This window comes from Oculina patagonica, chromosome 1 (assembly GCF_052425735.1).
Source record: "Oculina patagonica isolate OP01 chromosome 1, crgOcupat, whole genome shotgun sequence".
Lineage (NCBI taxonomy): Eukaryota > Metazoa > Cnidaria > Anthozoa > Scleractinia > Oculinidae > Oculina > Oculina patagonica.
The window spans coordinates 15,873,531-15,891,928 of NC_135758.1; the positions used below are offsets into that span (position 1 = coordinate 15,873,531).

General features: G+C 37.9%; 1 protein-coding gene across 2 annotated transcripts in view; it reads right to left on the reverse strand.

The window, feature by feature from the left end:
* LOC144658534 (integrator complex subunit 3-like) overlaps positions 1-18,398 on the reverse strand; it is a 40,555-nt gene that overhangs the window by 10,697 nt on the left and 11,460 nt on the right. For both annotated transcript variants that reach the window (XM_078518969.1, XM_078518961.1), the window contains exons 7-18: positions 15,620-15,678; positions 14,337-14,407; positions 13,616-13,713; positions 12,217-12,264; positions 10,653-10,796; positions 8,803-8,890; positions 8,036-8,115; positions 4,501-4,592; positions 4,270-4,358; positions 3,316-3,709; positions 3,004-3,061; positions 590-684 (exon numbers count right to left, since the gene is read on the reverse strand). In XM_078518969.1, the coding sequence (XP_078375095.1) occupies positions 590-684; positions 3,004-3,061; positions 3,316-3,709; positions 4,270-4,358; positions 4,501-4,592; positions 8,036-8,115; positions 8,803-8,890; positions 10,653-10,796; positions 12,217-12,264; positions 13,616-13,713; positions 14,337-14,407; positions 15,620-15,678 (1,316 nt within the window). The remainder of the gene's footprint in view (positions 1-589; positions 685-3,003; positions 3,062-3,315; positions 3,710-4,269; positions 4,359-4,500; positions 4,593-8,035; positions 8,116-8,802; positions 8,891-10,652; positions 10,797-12,216; positions 12,265-13,615; positions 13,714-14,336; positions 14,408-15,619; positions 15,679-18,398) is intronic.

Sequence of the window (18,398 nt, forward strand, 5' to 3'; positions counted from 1 at the left end):
GGAGAGATCCGTCTCGCGAGAGGAGAGGTGTGCACGGAAGGAGGACCGACTGCGCCCACCAGCTGACGAGCGGAACAAAAGAAGAGGGTGGGTCGCCGCAGGGGGGAACTGCGTGCGCCGGAGTGGAGGCGGTGACGTCGCGTCCGTGTGAGACCGCGCGGAACTGCTGGTCGAGGGCGGGCGCCCCCGGCCGCCGGTGGCGCAATCGAGAGAGACGAGCCGCCGAGGACGCGAATGAGCACCCGCGAAGATCGGAGGGACGGATCGCTGCCGAGGTGGGGGGAGCAGACACCCCACACACTCACGCGGGGGTGCACACCGTGGGGGAGGCGAGGGCGAGGGAGAGCACCCACTCAAGACACAGCCCCGCCGCCGCCGCCCCACCCCCCCCCCGCACGCCGCGGCGCCGCCCGCGCGGAGAGAGGCGAGACAGCCTTATAGGTTTTGGGCTAACTGAGGGACTCTTATTAGGACTCCATTCTAGACCTGGCATAAATTGATATGATGTAATACTAAATTATCTATTTGTGGAGATATCTTTTGAGTTGTTAGCCACTGGGTAAAACCTGAATAGTAAGCTGCCACACACCTGTCTTTCAAGATACATGGAGTAATTAAGTCATCTATCAGACAAAAGTTGAGACAAACTGCCAGAGACTTCGCTGTGTCATCTTCAAATTCTTCCTGCAAACATAGTCACAATAATGACAAAAAGTGTCATGTAATTGCTTAAACATGTACCTCGTCACTAAGAAGTTATATGGTTTGGTAATAGGAGTGTAAGTTGTTCCGTTGTTGAAACATAGGTACAAACATTATACTTTACATTTTACAACACTTTCGCTGTACGTTTAGCTAGAGACACCAAAATAAGATGACACCTCTGCCCTTTAAAACATGCCCGCTCTCTGCATTCTTGTTTAAGTAGTTACAATACACCTGAGGCTTCCTGCTCTTACATCATGTATGTAATGTAAAACTTTATTTAAACACGGAAAATCATCAGTTACAATAAGCTCAAGTATTAAAGAAACTAAAACTAAAACTGCTTTACATGATTGCCGTGTGGGAATCCGATACGTCAGCTACCTTCTTGATAATTTTCTTAAAATTATTAACTGATGCGGCATTTTTAAGACATTTGGGCATGTTATTCCAGAGCATAGCGCCGCTGTAAGAAAAGCTTAGTTTTAAATAGTTGGTATTTGGTTTGGGTAGCGTCAGCTTCCCCTCAGAGTCTCTCAAGTTCTAAACAGAGTGACGCTGAGAGAAAAGGTTTTGTAGGTAATCTGGGGTAAGTCCATTCATGGTTTTATACATTATTAAGGCTTTCTGTTTCTTTCTTCGAGAAAATAGCCTCCCTCAGTCGAGTGTGGAAAGGAGGTGGTTTGAACTCGTATCAAAAGGTGATTTAGTTATAACTCTGGCTGCACGGTTCTGTAATTTTTGGAGCTTGTCACTCAAATAACCACTCATACAGTCCCAAACGGGGCTGCAATAATCGAAATGTGGCATAATTAAAGCGTTATAAATTTGAATTGCAGTTCCTTTCGATATAAAGGGACGCACTCGTTTAAGGGCGCCTATAGCCGAGGACACTTTTTTGCAAATCTCTTCAACGTGTTTACACCAAGAGAGATGAGCATCAATGGTAAGACCCAAAGATTTGGTATGATCAACTCTCTCGATAATTTGGTCATCAATTCTGATTTCTACGTCGTCACATTGAACAGATAGTCTTTGCCTTGATCCAATTATCATTAACTCTGTTTTGGCGACATTTAAGCTGAGCTTGTTAGCTTTCAGCCAACAACTAAGGCTATTTAATTCAGGGGCTAAAGCCAACTTAAGCACAGTTAACGTCTTAGCAGATAACGTAAGATTGGTGTCATCGGCAAACATTCTTGGTACAGCGTTCTGCAGGGAGTTTGGAAGATCGTTAATGTAAATTAAAAATAACAATGGACCTAATAATGCTGCCCTGGGGCACGCCGCAACTTAAGGTACGAGCAGTTGATAGATTGCCATTGACACTGCATCTTTGGGCTCGGCCACTTAAGTACGATGAGAACCACTTTTTGGCTGCCTGGTCGACACCCAAGTATGGCAACTTACGCAGGATAATCTCATGATCAATGGTGTCGAATGCCTTAGTAAGGTCAATAAAGACAACGCCATTAAGAAGGCCATTGCCGATGTTTACTGACCAAGCATCTGTTGCCTCAAGCAAAGCCGTGAGCGTACTATGTAGGGAACGGAAGCCGGATTGGCAACCTAATAACAATTTATTGTCATCTAGATAATTGTAAAGTTGATTGTAAACAATTTTTTCAAAAACTTTCGAAACTACTGGAATTACAGATATTGGCCTATAATTGTTAGGATCCGATTTTAAGCCCTTTTTGAAAAGTGGAGTTACTTTGGCCGCTTTCCAATCATTTGGATACATCCCCGTGAGGATGGACTTTGAAAAAATGGAAGTAAGAGAAGGCGCGACGATACTGGCAGCCATTTTTAACAATTTACTCGGAATCCTATCAAGACCCGTGGCTGTCTTTTCATCAATTTTCGACAAAAGCTTAAAAACAGTATTTACACTCGGAATTTGCAGAGTAAACGAACTATCTGTGGGCTCCAAGTAAGACTCGGGATTTACATCGACAACAGGAATATCTTGTGCCAATACTTGCGCAACATTTGAGAAATGTTCGTTAATAGTTTCAGCTATTTCTATCGGGTTACTAACTATTCTGTTATCAGCTTTGATCTCCAAAATTTTAGCCGACTTACCACTGTTACGCGAAGCATAATAAACAGTACCACATGTATCTCACATAGTCACCTTGATTTCTCCACAAAAGCTCTGATGAACTTGAAGAAAACTCAGTTCATTAGGCCCGACTAATAACTCCTAAATGCCTTGGTTTTAGTCTTAAGAGAAAAAGTTGTTTACATCAAGAATAACTTCTGAAATATAAAAAAATGAGCAATGATGTGACTGACCAGGGACGCAATAGTCTTAAGGACATTCTCCATTGTATTGCATCGCACTGTAGAATCACTGCAAAAAGAAACAAAAATAAAAGGTCTTACTAAAATTAAACGGTTTTTGTTGAAATTGAAATGAAAATGCTCAACAAATACTTTAAAAGTCTGTTTTGAATTTATAGAAACAGGGCCTTGAAATGTATAGCCTTTAATGGAAGCCATGGAAAAAGTGGCATATGACTATCCACATTCACAGCATTATTCCTCAAGAATGCAGTTTATCTGAGTGAATTGATCACAAAAGTAACAATGAAATGGCTTGCATACGTTTCTTGAGAGAATTTGATGACCAGCTCTTTTAACTCGTCTCCCAAATTTTCAAGCTCTTCAAGCTCAGTGATGTCGTCATTACTATCCCCTTCTTCATTGTCATCCATGCCTTCCTTTTCAATTGGTTTAAACTCGTAATCTTTGCCTTTAGAGCTGTCTGGTTTGCCAATGTCTCCTTCATCCTCTTCATCAGAGAACACAGCCTCTTCATCAGGTGGCTCCATTTCCTCATCCACTCCACTGTCACCCAGCTCACTGTCTTTTGTGCTGCTACTTGTGTCTGCCTCCATCATCCTAGAGCCCAGGGAGCCAAGCATGTCACTTGATGTTGAGGCAGAGGAGCTTTCTACTTTGCTAAATGCTGAAGTGGAAGATTCCTCAAGTTTTGAACCTGCAAGGTAATTAGCAAAGGAAAAGAATTATGTTATTTATAATCTGTTTTCTATTTCAATTTAAATTCATTTTAGATAGTTCTAGTTAGATGTCTCCTATTAGCACTAGGGATAATGGATTCCCCACTGCTAGATGTAATTGACACAGTAAAAATTATCATTATTATTGAATAATTGAAGAATACCTTTGTTATACCGAGAACTTCTTAAAATCAAGGTTCAACTGTTACAGATATGGATGCTTTTGTTTAACAATAACTAGTGAATTAAATTATAGACTCCTTGGCCTAGATTTGCTCATGGATACTGACAGAATTAGGATCTACTAGTGGATATGGACTCTGGTTTAAATCATGCAGCTATTTCAATTAATATGTCAGTTAGACACGACTAAACCAAAGGGTCAAATGAATAGAAGAAGACAACCACTGCCATGTGCTGAATACTGATAAAAAAAAACAATGAACATAGTTTCTAAGGTTTTCTTTTTTCATACCACACAAATGATGTCATGTTAATGATAAGCAATGTTCATTGTTGAAGGCTTTAGTATGGTTACCTGAATCACAGAACTCGGCAAGTGTACTTCTGACCAAATTTCGTAAATCTCTTTCCATCTTGGGGTTGTCCAACAATGGAGACAATGACCTAGTACATGTATCGACAAACAAAACAGACAGACAAAAAACATAGACTGGTAAGCAGGATGGCAGACATCACTCTGGTGAAGTACAGTTGTAAGTGACTAAAATGAAGTTGCCATGATAAAACAGACAAAATATTCACTTACATGACAACCTTTTTACTGAGAATGTGCCTAAAGGCCTTGATAACTCCCTGTCGAGCTTGAACATCTGGTAAATTGCTGTAATTTGGTATTATCTAGAGTGAATAGGAAATAAAAGAAAACAAACAAAATAGCACATCGATTTTGTCTCCTGTACTTCACTGACTAAATAATGTAAGCTGTTTATTTTATTTTTTTAAATTGAAACACACATTCAAATGAAAAACAGTAATTACTAACAAGAGGATTGCATACATGTACGTTACTTCTGATACAATTATTTACATTACTTACTGTAAAGGAACTAACATTGCTCACTTTAAAATTACTTAGCTACTTACGCAAACTTACAGTAAGGCTATTTATATTACTTACAGGGTATCTGTTTACATTGCTTATGATATGGTTACAATACGTACAATACTAACAATGAAATTACCATTAAAAACAGCTTAACAAAAAAGAAAAAAACATTTTAACAGATACATTAACACAGGTGACCAAAGCGTACTATAAGACTTTTTGTGGATTTGGAATTGGATGGTTAATATAACTTTTTATTTCCTTTGAAAAGTTACAATAAAGTTGAAAACATACCTGGTATCTTTTTTAGTCTTTCGAGTGCTTCTGAGAGCCATACACATACACCTGTGGTTTTCTTCTCAACAGTCTATCACATACTAAGATAGAGACAAGTACCAGGGCCTCTCTCCTTTTCCACCCTTGTCGACGTGGAGAGAGAGAGAGAGCCTCCATCCTCAGCAACATAAGAAAGTCCCTGGTAACTGCCCCTCTCTTAGTACCGGTATGTGATAAAAGCACGTACAATGTATGGCTCTCTGAAGCACTCCAAAAAAAAAAAACACCAGGTAAGGTAAGTCTGTAACTTTTCAAAGTGAAAAAAAGAAATATTATCAACCCAATCCCCAAACCATACTTGTAAATGCTCATAGTATGCTCAATTAAAATCCATACAACTCTTATAGTAGGCTATGGTCACCTGTGGGCCGGCACAGCAGAAGAATGCTACCAGAGAAGGCAATAGAAATGAAGTTTCAAATTATTTCTTTATCAATGGACAAAAAGGAACCTACTAAGCGTTTAAAACAAGATTATCAGTAGTTTTGTTGCCAAACAAAGCATTTCTGTTGGAAAGCATTCTGTGATCCTGTTATGATTTTGTATTTGAGCCAGTGAAGGTACTCTACAAAGATGGTTTAGTACTCAGTTTTCTGCTTGCAACAATGGATGTAGTGTCTAGCAAGGAGTAGGCAATGGTTTATGCACTATGGTCTCCTGTGAGGCCTTAGCATATTAAAAACTTTAGAGGCTGGTATTAAATAGATCAATCACCCCCCCCCCCCCAAAAAAAAAAAAAATGCTCTCCCAAAACAGCCTGTGTAATAGGACATTCCCAAAAAAGGTCAATCAACATTCCTTGGGCTGTTTTGCATAAGCAATAAAGGTCTGTAGCCATGATTTTAATTTATAACAAAAAAGAACTTGTTGCAACTCTTCTGTGGAGAAATGGTGTACAAGGTAATATGAGCCAATTGAAAGGCTCCGGAGAAGAACGTCCCCTGGACTTTCTGGCTAAATCGAACGTTATCAAAACAACTCCAAATTGCGCACGCAGGTTTGTTTATGTGTGCTAAACACTGTCCTTTGTTTCATTTGGCTGGTCTGTTGTTCGTTTTGAAAAATTACACATGCAAAAAGACAAGGTTTTTGCTGGCGCGGCGTCTTTTTGACTTTTCTTTTACAAACGATAAACAAAGGAAACCTTTTGTTCCGCAAAACAATGAAACCAGCTAAAGTTTTGGGATTACAGGCCTAGCGTTAACCCCTAAGCTTAACCCTAGGGAAAAAAAGCTTAACCCTAACCTCAAGGGTTACGCTAGGGTTTCATTTCAAATTTAGGGTTAAAAAGCTAAACCTAAGTTTAAGGGTTAGGGTTAGCGTTTCAAGCGGCTAGCTTTCACTGCACAAAGTGCAGTCTGCTTGCGGTTAGCTGCTTTTTGTTGTTTCGGGCAAGACTATTGTAATTTGTTACCGTTAGCTGTAATTTGAGGTGAAAGTGAAATAAAGACTGATTGTTGATTGAATATGTATGCTCGTGTTGTCACATTATACTTGTTTTGCTTTCAGTTAAGTGCCGCCGGCTTGCTCTCACTTCTATCTCCACTCCTTACATCATCACACATCTGCAAAATCCCGCGAAAACAAGATAAACTAAGGCACAAATCGATTGATTGATTTATTGATTGATGAATATAAAATGAGGCACAGAAATTTTTTTTGCGAGCGAACGCCCCCTGCGTAACCTCTAAAGAATTTTTTAAAGTCTAAAGCCAGGTCACTTCTCCGCAAGTTTGTTGCGGCAGCACCCAAGTGGACCCTGCAAAACTCGCGTTGACGAAGTTCCCGGCAAGAAACCTCTTGTTTTAGGCTTTTTATGCAGCCAGGCTCAAAACTACCTTGGTTTGTGCAACGTTAATGATGTCCTTCAACCACCTGGCAGCTGCACTTAAGCTAAAACTATAAACTTCTTCATTTTACTTTCAAAGGCGCCATTTCGCTCAATTCAAACTCTTCCGCCTCTAACATGTGACCTTAGGTCACAATGCAGTATCCAGTCCTACTCTACTCAAATCAACAAGAAACATGGCAGCAGCTAGTCGAGGACATGCTTGTAATGGATGCTTGTAAAATGGTTTCTCGCCTTCCATAGACGCTTAGAAAACCCTGCAGGGAAAGATGTACACGCGATGCGTTGGAAAACTCAGACTGCTAGCTGACTGGGAGAACATAACCTTGCAAAAATTATGCCTTTTTCTGCATACATTATTTCTGAAAAACGAAGAAAAGACCAGTCACATGCAACACAGGACAGTGTTTAGCACACGTAAAAAAACCTGCATACGCAATTTGGAGTTGTTTTGATAACATTCGATTTAGCCAGAAAGTCCAGGGGACGTTCTTCTGTGAGCGAGAAAAACCATCACTGCAAACAGAGAAAACTGTTCTTCAAACATAAACACCAACACCAGCAAATGTTAACACAGTTTGACCATATTCTTGTCCCCATTGCTGCCTGTTTCTCTTAGCTGAAATACTGCTGGTGGACGTTTGCATGAGGAAAAGGTGACTTTGGAGACACATGATTTGATTGGCTAGTTTTCAACAAGCTTTATCAAATCAACAATTTTAAAATCCCTTTGTTATATGATAATTGTTTTAAACAGTTGATTTGATTGCCTACGTGTAGATTTAAATTCCCTTCGTTTTTGTCTAGCCAATCAAAAAATGTGTCCCAAAAACACTTTTCTTGGTACAAAAGCCCTACTGGCTGAGAGGGACAGGTGGCCCTGGGGACAAAAATTATGGTTTGGCATCACTTGGTGTGCTTTTAAACTTATAAATAAAATTATTGGCAAAAATAGAGACACAGAATGCTGATCTCTACACTCAAACCAAAATGTACATGATACAAAAGCACTGTCAGTAATGTCATTTAAAAGAAATTAAATGTAAGTACCCGGCAAAGAAAATCCATCAAAGTACTTGTGATAGCTGAGTGACTTCGTATTGAATGGTGCATCAGCAAAATAGCAGGCTCTAAATCAATTCAATGAAAAATACATATTAATTATACATTGATTTGGCTAACCAGGAAAGTAAGCAAATAGAAACCAACAAACTAGGTTGATGTGCATTTTAGATGGACAAGAGATCCTTGGGAATTGCAAATGGCCAAAAGTTAAGGTAAGTTATGGACAAAATGAAATCCAACCAGTCAACTATAAATCAACAACCACTTTCCAAACAATCACAGACATTCAGGTGATGGCATTTGATTGACATTATTTCTTGATTGGCTATTTCTAGAAAAAGAAATACAAATGCAATTAAATGTATGGGAAGTTTTAGATGATATCAAGGAATCTTCTCCAAGGGTATCATAACTGTAAACTCTTCCGTGTTAATAACTGGAAATCCGTGAATCTGATTGGTTCTCCCATTGATTTCTATTCACTGATAGAACTGAGTAGAACGGAATCAACAAAAAGACAATCATTCATGATTTTTGGCTTGAAAGTACACGAAATTTGTAAGTTTCGGCCTGCTTTCCTTAAGAGTATCTACTAAAACAATTAGACTACTTGCCCTCATTTTCTAAAAGCAATTAAGTCAACTCATCTGCACCTTGTTGACTATTTGCTCAAAGAAAACTCAGGCTTGTAGTCTGATTGTTAAATAGACACTAATATTTTAGTATAATTATAATTAAAACAGATGCATTACCAATGTTCATGATATTATCTTTATCTGGTTGGTAAAACAGCCAGTCAAAGAACAAGGCAAGTTTCGCATTTGCTGTTGAAACAGCAGTCTGAAACAAGAAAAAACAACATACCTTAATCATAAAAGGGATCTAGTGACCACAGTTAACATTGATACCAACCTTTTAATTACTGAACATTTAATTTACACAAAAACCTTTTCCTTGCTTCCTACAGTGTATTTCTATGAACCATTATATCAAAAATAAATGGTGTTGTACAATAGTAATGGTAATGGAAATGGTAATAGTTTTTGTTTAGCGCATTTACAATGCTCAATGTGCTTCACAATCAGAGTTATGGGACGAGATCAGACATCAGCATAATTATCAGACGCCTTTGGCAGCCTGTATGTATCTGCATGTATATGATCTCCCCCCACCACCTGACCCATCGATATGTGACCTACTCTTTGTGATAAGTTTGTGGGTTCTTTAACGTCCCCTACTGACCACAACACTGAAGATACAGGAGACAGGGCCTATATGGTTTATCCTCCTTATTGGAGAAGACTATTAAAACATCTAACCATAATTTGCAGATGTCATTGCAAAGGCAGCACGTTCTCCTCAATTATTTTTTAAGACTCTGAGTGTTTGTCCAGTCTGGGAGTGGAACCCAAGACCTCCCACACAGCAGTCTGGTGCTCTGAGCTTACCGGTTGGCAAAAGCACCTTTCAATCAGCCAGTGAACAACATTTGAATTTTAGGGGCCAGGCTATAACTGAAATATTTTAAGGACGTTCACGTTCTCTGCTCAGTCTCTACCAGTTACTTATGTCAGAAATGTAAAAAAAATTGGGGGTCGCCGAATTTGTTTTGGAGATACGATATCTGAAAGAAGGCGCTTATTTGGATAAATGACCTCAGTGGCTTCTGGCAACAAAATATTTTAAATGAATTGAGGCAGGCAAACCTCCTTTGTCCGAATTTATTTGAGTGGAACTATTGTACAAAAATATTTTACTTTTTAAGTCCCTTATGGTGGATTTCCACTGACGCGTAATTTTTTACGTGCGTGAAAAAATTAGAGACAATGTATGAAAGGCTTGCGTAAACGTGTACGCAAGCCATTCATACATTGTCTCTAAATTTTTTTACGTACGTAAAAAATTATGCGTTAGTGGAAATCCACTTAAACAATTGGATTTACAAACATTCAAAACAGCAAAATGCTGCAAAATGTGACTGATTTGATCACACGCGGGAACAGAAAATTAAACTTTTAACATTCAAATTTGCCTCATTTTTTGTCAATCGGTAGAGATCTATTCCAAAAGGTTATATATCCTGAAAAAAATGGTGGTCACCGAAAGTTTAAGAGAGGAAACTGCAAGCAAGGTTTATGCAATGGCTTCCCACCCTATATGTGTTTTGAAAGTTTTCTCAGCGTGCACATGCTCCTGCATGGCGTGGCATGACGTTGTGACATGAATTACGTGCGCAGTAAGGATGCGCATTAAACAATTTGTGCGAACATCCTTAATTTGTAATTTCTGAAAATAAACCTGGGGTTGATATTTCATTTTTCTAAGGGAGAAGTTGCCTGTTATGCAGCTACACAGGACACTTCTCCCCAGTGTCCTGGCACACCTTTTCTTTATGCTAGGGAAAGCTGGATAAGCTCTGGCCAGCTTGATGGGCCACAAGGCCTGAACACAGACTAACCATTAGGTCACAACTCCACAAGCCACCAAACAAAATATTAAAAATAAAGATGTTTGAAAGATAAGCAGCCACCATACTACTTAGAACAAGAGGCTGTTATTTAGTCTAATTTTAAAGTAAACAGTTTAAAGAAAAGTTAATGACCTGACAAGATGTCAGCAGCCAGCCAATGATGGCCCATCTTGGTATGATGTCAGAACACAGCACTTCGTTAGAAGGATGAACCACACCCACTATGTAGCGAATCAGATCTGCCCGCAGGCTCTGACTTTCAGGGGTGGACAAATACTAAAATAAAAAATGACAAATAAATTCCAGATGTCAAATGTGCTCCACTGTCAACTCTTTAATATTAAAACAAAAGAAGCAAACTTTAAAACTGTACAAAATAAGAGGTGAAAGTAGAAATACTATTGTAGTAATAATTTTAATCACCAAGTGGAAATTTCTTAGTTAACTACTCAACAGTTAACAGTAAACAAAAATAGAAGTAACAAACCATTTACAGTGTGTACCAGAAAACTGTGAACACTACTCTATTTTGCATAGGTAAATTTCTGCAGGAAACCATCAAATGATAGCTCAAACTGCAGGACAAGCAACACTCCCTGGTTAATGCAACTTAGCATTAAACCCTAAGAAAACTAAACTTATTCTCATGTCAACTCCGCAGTTATCTCGCTGTCACTCCTTGGAAAACGTAAATGTCCACGTTGAAATTGGAGGAAATTGCTTAGAACGCGTCAGCACGTCGAATCTACTTGGTACCCACCTTCATCAGCACTTGAAGTGGGAGGACAATGTGAAAGCAATAGCATCATCCTGCTATGCCACCTTAGCAATGCTCAGGAAGCTTAAACACATGCTTCCCTTCAACCTACGCAAGACCATTTTGCAAGCACTTGTGCTGTCTAAACTTCATTACAACGATGTAATCTACCACACCCTTCCAGACTACCTCGTAAATCGTCTTCAGCGTGTGCAAAAGGTGGCTGCGAGTTTTGTAGTGGGAAGATATGCTTCTCTAGACGATGTCCTATCCCTCAATTGGTTGCCAATACAAGAACATAGACAACTGAATTTGCTTAAATTAGTGCATAAAGCTCTGTATAATCTTTTTTGGCCGGAATACTTACTGTTCACAATCCGTCCAGAATCTTAAGGTCAAACAGATATATTCAAGTAGAAATCCCACTAATATCTAACACCTTTTAAGATCACGCCGCTATCCTATTTAACAAACTTGTGGACCATGATGAATTTTGCAGGGAAGCAAAGCGCTTCCTTTTGAAGAAAACTAAATTAACAGATTGATCTCATGTAGCTTTTTATTTTTATTTTTCTCTTAGATGTATATAGTATAGTATTTTTGTAACACATAAATGTATATAATATAGCATAGTAGTATACAGTAATTTAATGATTATAGAGTTTTAATTGTAAATATCATTTTATTTGTTAGGTTAGGGTTAGTTTAATTGGTAAATGTAGAGCTACTCTGTAGAAATGTTACCAATAAAACCATTATTATTATTATTATTATTATTATTAATGGCCTGTGCAAAGAGGATTAAGTAAGTAATATAAATACCTTGCTATCTGAGACAATTAAGTTTAGCAGTAGATTTTAATCATGCACTTTAATGATAACAACCTTTATCTATTGTGTCTCTCTGTGTACACTCTGTGAAGTATCAATAAAACAAACCTGCTTTTGAAACCAGTCTTGATACCTTTTCTGTTGACCAAACCGCACCTACAACACACAATAACAAATATATTACATGTTAAACATCAACATGCGATATTTACAGTGTGTGTGTCTGTTTAGAACATGTTCCCATAAAATTTTGTTAGGTGTTTAACATCATTCAATTCCATCAATTGGTGGAACCTTCTGAGGATCACCCTGTAAACTATATCAATGTGTTTCGATCTGTTCATTTGTGTTAGTTTTAGCTAGACAAATTATGTGGAAATTAAGGTAAAAAAGTGAAAATTTAACACAAGGTTGAGTTTAAAACTAAAAACTGTTTGTGGGGCCATGTTTTTCAGATTGATTGGAATATGGTAGTGCTGGTTTTGTCGAGGGAGGAAAATCCAAGAATTGCTGAAAATCCTGTTGCAGGTTTTTGCATACTTAATGATGAAAGTGCTGTGAGAGTCTCAACACCTCATTACAGAAATTATACAACACATGATACCGAAATGATCGTGAGAGTTCCAGTACATAATATAGATGAATTTGCCCATGCAAAAAAAGTACAACAATGAGATCACTGCATTTTCTGAAACAAATATATATATTTTTGAGTGATTTTCATATGAAAGTAAAGAAGATATACTCCACATTTTACCTAGTGCACATGCATGGCCAGGTGTATACCTGCCAACTTTTTCTGGGTCAAAGGCGTGAGAATTTTATCCCGAGAGTGCTAGGATTTCCGAAGACGGACCATGTCTGAAGTTTTCTAAAGACGTCCGAAGTATTCCGAGGACGATCCGAACATATCCCGATCCCAGTGCGTGGACGTGTTTTGCTAAACACGACCTCATTCCCAATGCTTTTCTTGTCAAATCTCAGAGATTTTGAGGAAAGCATTGTCATTTACTCATTTTACATGGAGTTAATTTTCGTTTCTCTCATTGGTTTGAGTTTACATATTTTTGGAAAGCATGTGTCAGTTATGTTTGGAATAGCTCACATTTTTCAACTAGGCATGAGAAATTGGTTCGCAAGCTTGCGTGAGTTGGCGTGTGATCAAAGTTTTCAACTCGCAGGCGTGAGACTCACGCCTAAGGTGTGAGAGTTGGCAGGTATACAGGTGTTCCCCACCCCCTACCCCCTTCACAGCAATAACTAATTAATTAATATTAATTAATTACACTGCAATAAATTATACACTGCAGAAGTGGGTAAGGTGTTAGTGGGTTTGCAGACAACAGCCCTAATGAACCAACACAAAAGTGCATGCTGCACAAAGAAAATTTAAGAACAAATTAATTTCTGACATCTTGGCTACTGCCCACTTAATAAAATATGTTGGGCTTAGAATGGTGTCAGGTTAATACAGGATTAACTGTATATACCGGTAGTCTTACTGTACCTTGGATGTTAAGAACAAAATCTTATTTTCCATTTCAGGATGCAGCCTACATGCCAAAAACTTCCGTGATGTCCTGGTGTAGAGCAACTGAGCAATACCTTTAACCATAGCATCATGAATTAATGATAAGAAACACTGTCCTTACAGGAACACAACATACTAGAAAGAATGACATTAATTTAATCCATTGGTTCCCATACTTTTTCAACTAGCCATGAAAAATGTCACCCTTTGTTCCAATTCTGACATCATCATCTTTGACCAATTAAAGAAACTATTTTTTAAATGATACCCAGTTCAAAGTGATTGAGTTAATTAAGCTTAAAAAAAACACACAGAAGTGCTCAGAAATTTGAGTGAAAAACTTAGAGAAAAATTTTCTCCAACCAACCATGGCTACTCAATGACAAGAATTTCCTGTTTGGATTGTGCTTTCTCAGGAATTCTAACTAAAAAAGCCCAGCTAGTGGAAGGCCAGCAACTGCAGCAAAAATATAAGAAAGGGCAAAAAGGAACTTGAGAGAAAACAATTGAGAAACAAAGGGCACTTTCTGACCCAAAAACTGGATGGCACTGGCTGCCTGCATGGTTAACAAATGAAGGGCAAAAGAAATGGCTTTCTTTTCTCCATTCCATCATTCATAACATGAACAACAAACAAACCTCTGAGAATGGAAGACACATTGCTCTATGATCAATGTGGCAAAAACAACAAACCAACCTGTAAATTGTGGACAGAGTGACTGAGGCTTGTGTAAAATATCCTTCCATAATGCACTGAACTCTGGTATTCTTCACAACAACAAAAATATATAAATAATTAAAACTTTATTTTTAATTAGTAAATGGTTTGAACCCAGAAATAACAGTAGGGCGGTTGTATAGTGAGATAGTCCCGGTGAGAGGAGTTCTGAGAAGAACTGTTACAAGTTGGTGACCGATGTTTCGACAACCCTGAGCGAAAATCAACTTCAGAGTTAAATGGAAACTTGTCAGTTGATGATGTTAAGTCTGGTCCGTTAAAGTTAATTGGTCAATTTAGCTGTAATGTTATTGGCTTTAAGACTCGTGTTAAGTTTGTTAATGGTAATTGCAGTATTCATGTAACACTAAATGTTTTAGTAATGTGACCTTGCATGGTTATTGGACAAACTGTTTACAAACCAAGGGGAAAGTATCTTAGGTAGACAACAAAACCCACTGGGTAGGTGAATAGGAAGGTACAATATTTTTAAGCTTTGGTGTAAGACAAGTTTTAGAATCCAGGACCAATCAAATGTAAGGAGATAAGAAATCCAAAAATTTCCACTGCAGTCAAGTAGGTACTCTATGAATAAATTTTCACCCCTTCATGCAGTTTTAGGCATTTCATAGAGTATTGAGAATGAGACCCAGGCAGGACATCTGCCTAATCCATTCATATGCTTCCAGATCACCTGACTTGTATAAAGCACCATTGGCAAATTGGCCTGAAAAGTCTTAGCATAGGGGAGATCTAGAACCTAGTATATCACCATGGTTACCAAATTGTTAAGTTCATATTGTGAAACACAACTAGCAGACTGTTAATGCAAAGAAACAAAGATACAGATTGGCTGAGATATCACTTTCTTCATATTAAATTTTGATCAGAATGTGGTTGGGTCTATGACATCATTACTTTGCTAATTTGCATATTTTAAAACACTTGACTATCTCTGGAAAGAAAAGAGATATTGGAAAATAGTAATTGACATTTTTCTTCTCATATAGAGTACCTGTTTATATATTAAAACAGCTGCAAAAAGAAAGATGCCAATTTCATCATAGTAGTACTTTAAACTGAAGTGATTGATAACGTCTATGAGTGCACAGTTAAAACTGAACCTCAGTTAACCACTCTAGATTGTGAAAACAGAATTTATGACCACTAACATGTCCAAGGAGAGCTACATTGTAAGCAGTACTACAGTCATAGAGTCAGCTTGTCAGTAATCAGGGAAGTATATAGAACAGTCCACAAACCTTGAAACATTTTGAAGTAGCCGTACAAGATCTCTACCAATAGGAATGCAATCTGCAAACTTTAAGTTAAATAGAGCAATATTTTATTTTTTAAATTATCCATTTTATACATTAATAACAATAGACCTTTTTAGCTAGCTAGTCACATGGTTTGAAATGGGTAAACAAAACATTCAAGATGGCGGATTCGCTTGTTGTGTTCGAGTCGCACTGGCCAAAATACTTGAAAAACGTCCATAAAGTATCTTCAATTACTATTGCAAAGCAACCTAACAGGCTGTGGAGAAAAGGAGACTGCGGGAAAAAGGGATATAAATGCTTTACAGAGAATTACATACACAATGTTTTTGTGAAAGAAGACAATCATGGATCGCGTTTCATAAAGGTCTGCTGTTTCCGGAGCCAAAAGAAAAGGCGAGATTCCCTCTCAATAAATTTTAAATTGAAAAGTGACAAGAGAAGAGGAACTGTTACAGAAGCAAAATGTTCTTAAGCTGGGTAAGTTCTTACAACCACGCGCGCTAGACAAGAGAAAAGATGATGATACAAGATACTCTGTCTCAGTTGTGCAATGTGTTTTTACTACTATAGTGTTTGTTATGTTAGCCTAAGGACCCACCCATATTCTATTAATGGAGAAGATATTATGAGTGGTGCTTTCAATTGTATATCTTATCCAAAAATTAAGTTACTTGCTTGAGCCTACCTTGCTAACTAGTAACTACCTTGTATTTCATGCCTGGAATAATAAACTGGCTACAGAAAAACCTGTTTGTGTTATGTGGTCTTTTCATCTGTATTGCTAACTTTTACAATCATTTGGTGGTAAAAATTGTTTAATTTGTATACTCTCTTGTCGTAGGAGTGGACGGGGCACTTCAATCATGTTTTGGGCCTTTTGTATTTGCTGAACCACTGGTGTTTTTTTTAAGGATCAAGTACATTCCAGTAAATAAAACCTGCACTAGTGTTCCTCACGAATGGCATAAATGCAGAGGGGATAGCATTAACCCAGAGCCAGCCACGAAAGCTTCATTTGACATGGCTGACACACTTAAATTACATCCGGTCACTTGCAAACTTTATAATGCTTGAGGAAAGGACCCTACTGCCTAAATTAACATGACATGACAACAACAATAACAACCATTTTATTTTGCCAAAATAAACAGAAATAATTATAGCATAAAATAAATCAACTAAAATAGGCAAAAAACTACCCAGAATAGAAATACACTTATCAAGCTGAGTAGTTACAAGGTTGTACATGACAGTCAAGCAGGATTTCCCCCCCCCCCCCCCCAAAAAAAAAAACCCAACAACAACAACAACAACAATAGTTTTGTTCCTCAAAAGACGGAACAATGAGGCAAATTTTTACTTGTAAAAATATTCTCAAAGTAGAAATGTTACACACAGATGATTCCTGAACAGCTGTTACACTCATCAGTTAAAATGGGATTCATGAGGTTTGAAAGTAAGCAACAAACTGTCCAGACTTGATTGATGGTACCCAATGAACTTATTGGTAGTACTAGTCGGGTATTAAAAATAAAGAAATGTCTTACTTTCTTATGACCTCCTTTGCATTGAACTAGGGTTTTTTTTCAGGAAGGGAGGGATGTTCAGTTGAATTTCAACTTTCTTTACTCTTCTTCAATATCAAAGCCTTAATCTGCCACGATACTGTCACCAGCATTAAGCTTGGATACTTCTTTATTTCCTGAAAGTACCTCAAGAAATCCACTCCTTGTGAGAATTTGTTTATCAGATATTTAAACTCAGGGTTTGTACGGGTCCTGGAAGACAACTGGTCCTAGAATGTTTTGAAAATCTGTTAAACTCAAGTGACAACTGAATTCTTAGAACTTGCATCATAAGAAATGTATGCAAGACAGTAAGGAGAAATAATATTGAGATCTTGGGAGTGAAAGGGTTAATGTGAATTTTAGAGTCCTGGACAGATCAATCTGAGTCCTGGAAAAGTACTAGAAAATTGTTTGTGAAAAAGGTTATGAACCCTGTAAATCTGTGTTCAGCTGTAAACGAACATAATAACTCCCTTTAAATCAACTCCCACAAGAGATAATTTTCAAAGTATTCAGTGATGGATTTGTAAGTGAATGGGCACTGGATTTTTATTTTAGTGCAATCTATGATTATATTATTATAATACCGGTACAAAGAAAACACTTTTAGAAAATCTTTGCTCGCAGATTTTCTTGAGTAGCTCTCGAAAAGCAGTTAGATTGAATAAGCCTTCACACTCTGAAGCCGTTTCAGTAAGCTTTACGTCAAGGACAGCATTTTAGAGCTCTTCTATCTGTTTTTTCTTCTCTGGAAGCGACCGCTCAGGAGCTATTTTCGTCTAGCTGCAAACTGATGGGCAAGCAAAATGCTCCAAACAAACTTTGGTATAAGCTAATACCTTGAAATCGTTCTTAGGATCTCTTCTAATTCTTGAAATCCATACATTAAAGCGACAATGTAACAAGCTTGAGTAAATGAATGTTTCAAGTTCATCAATAATGTTGCCGTAAATTGTAGGCAAAGCATAGTTGGGATCGCATTTTAGCGATTAAATTTCTCTTACCTTGACGAGTTTTTTATTGCTGGGAAAACTATGGAAAGATACCTCTTCGTTAGTAGAGATAGTAAAGCAGTTATACACACGGGAGTATAAATACTCCATATCGAAATCCACGCACAATACTTCACTTCGAGGAAACGCGTGTTTGTTTACCCATTTCAGAACACATGATCAATGTATGACGTATCA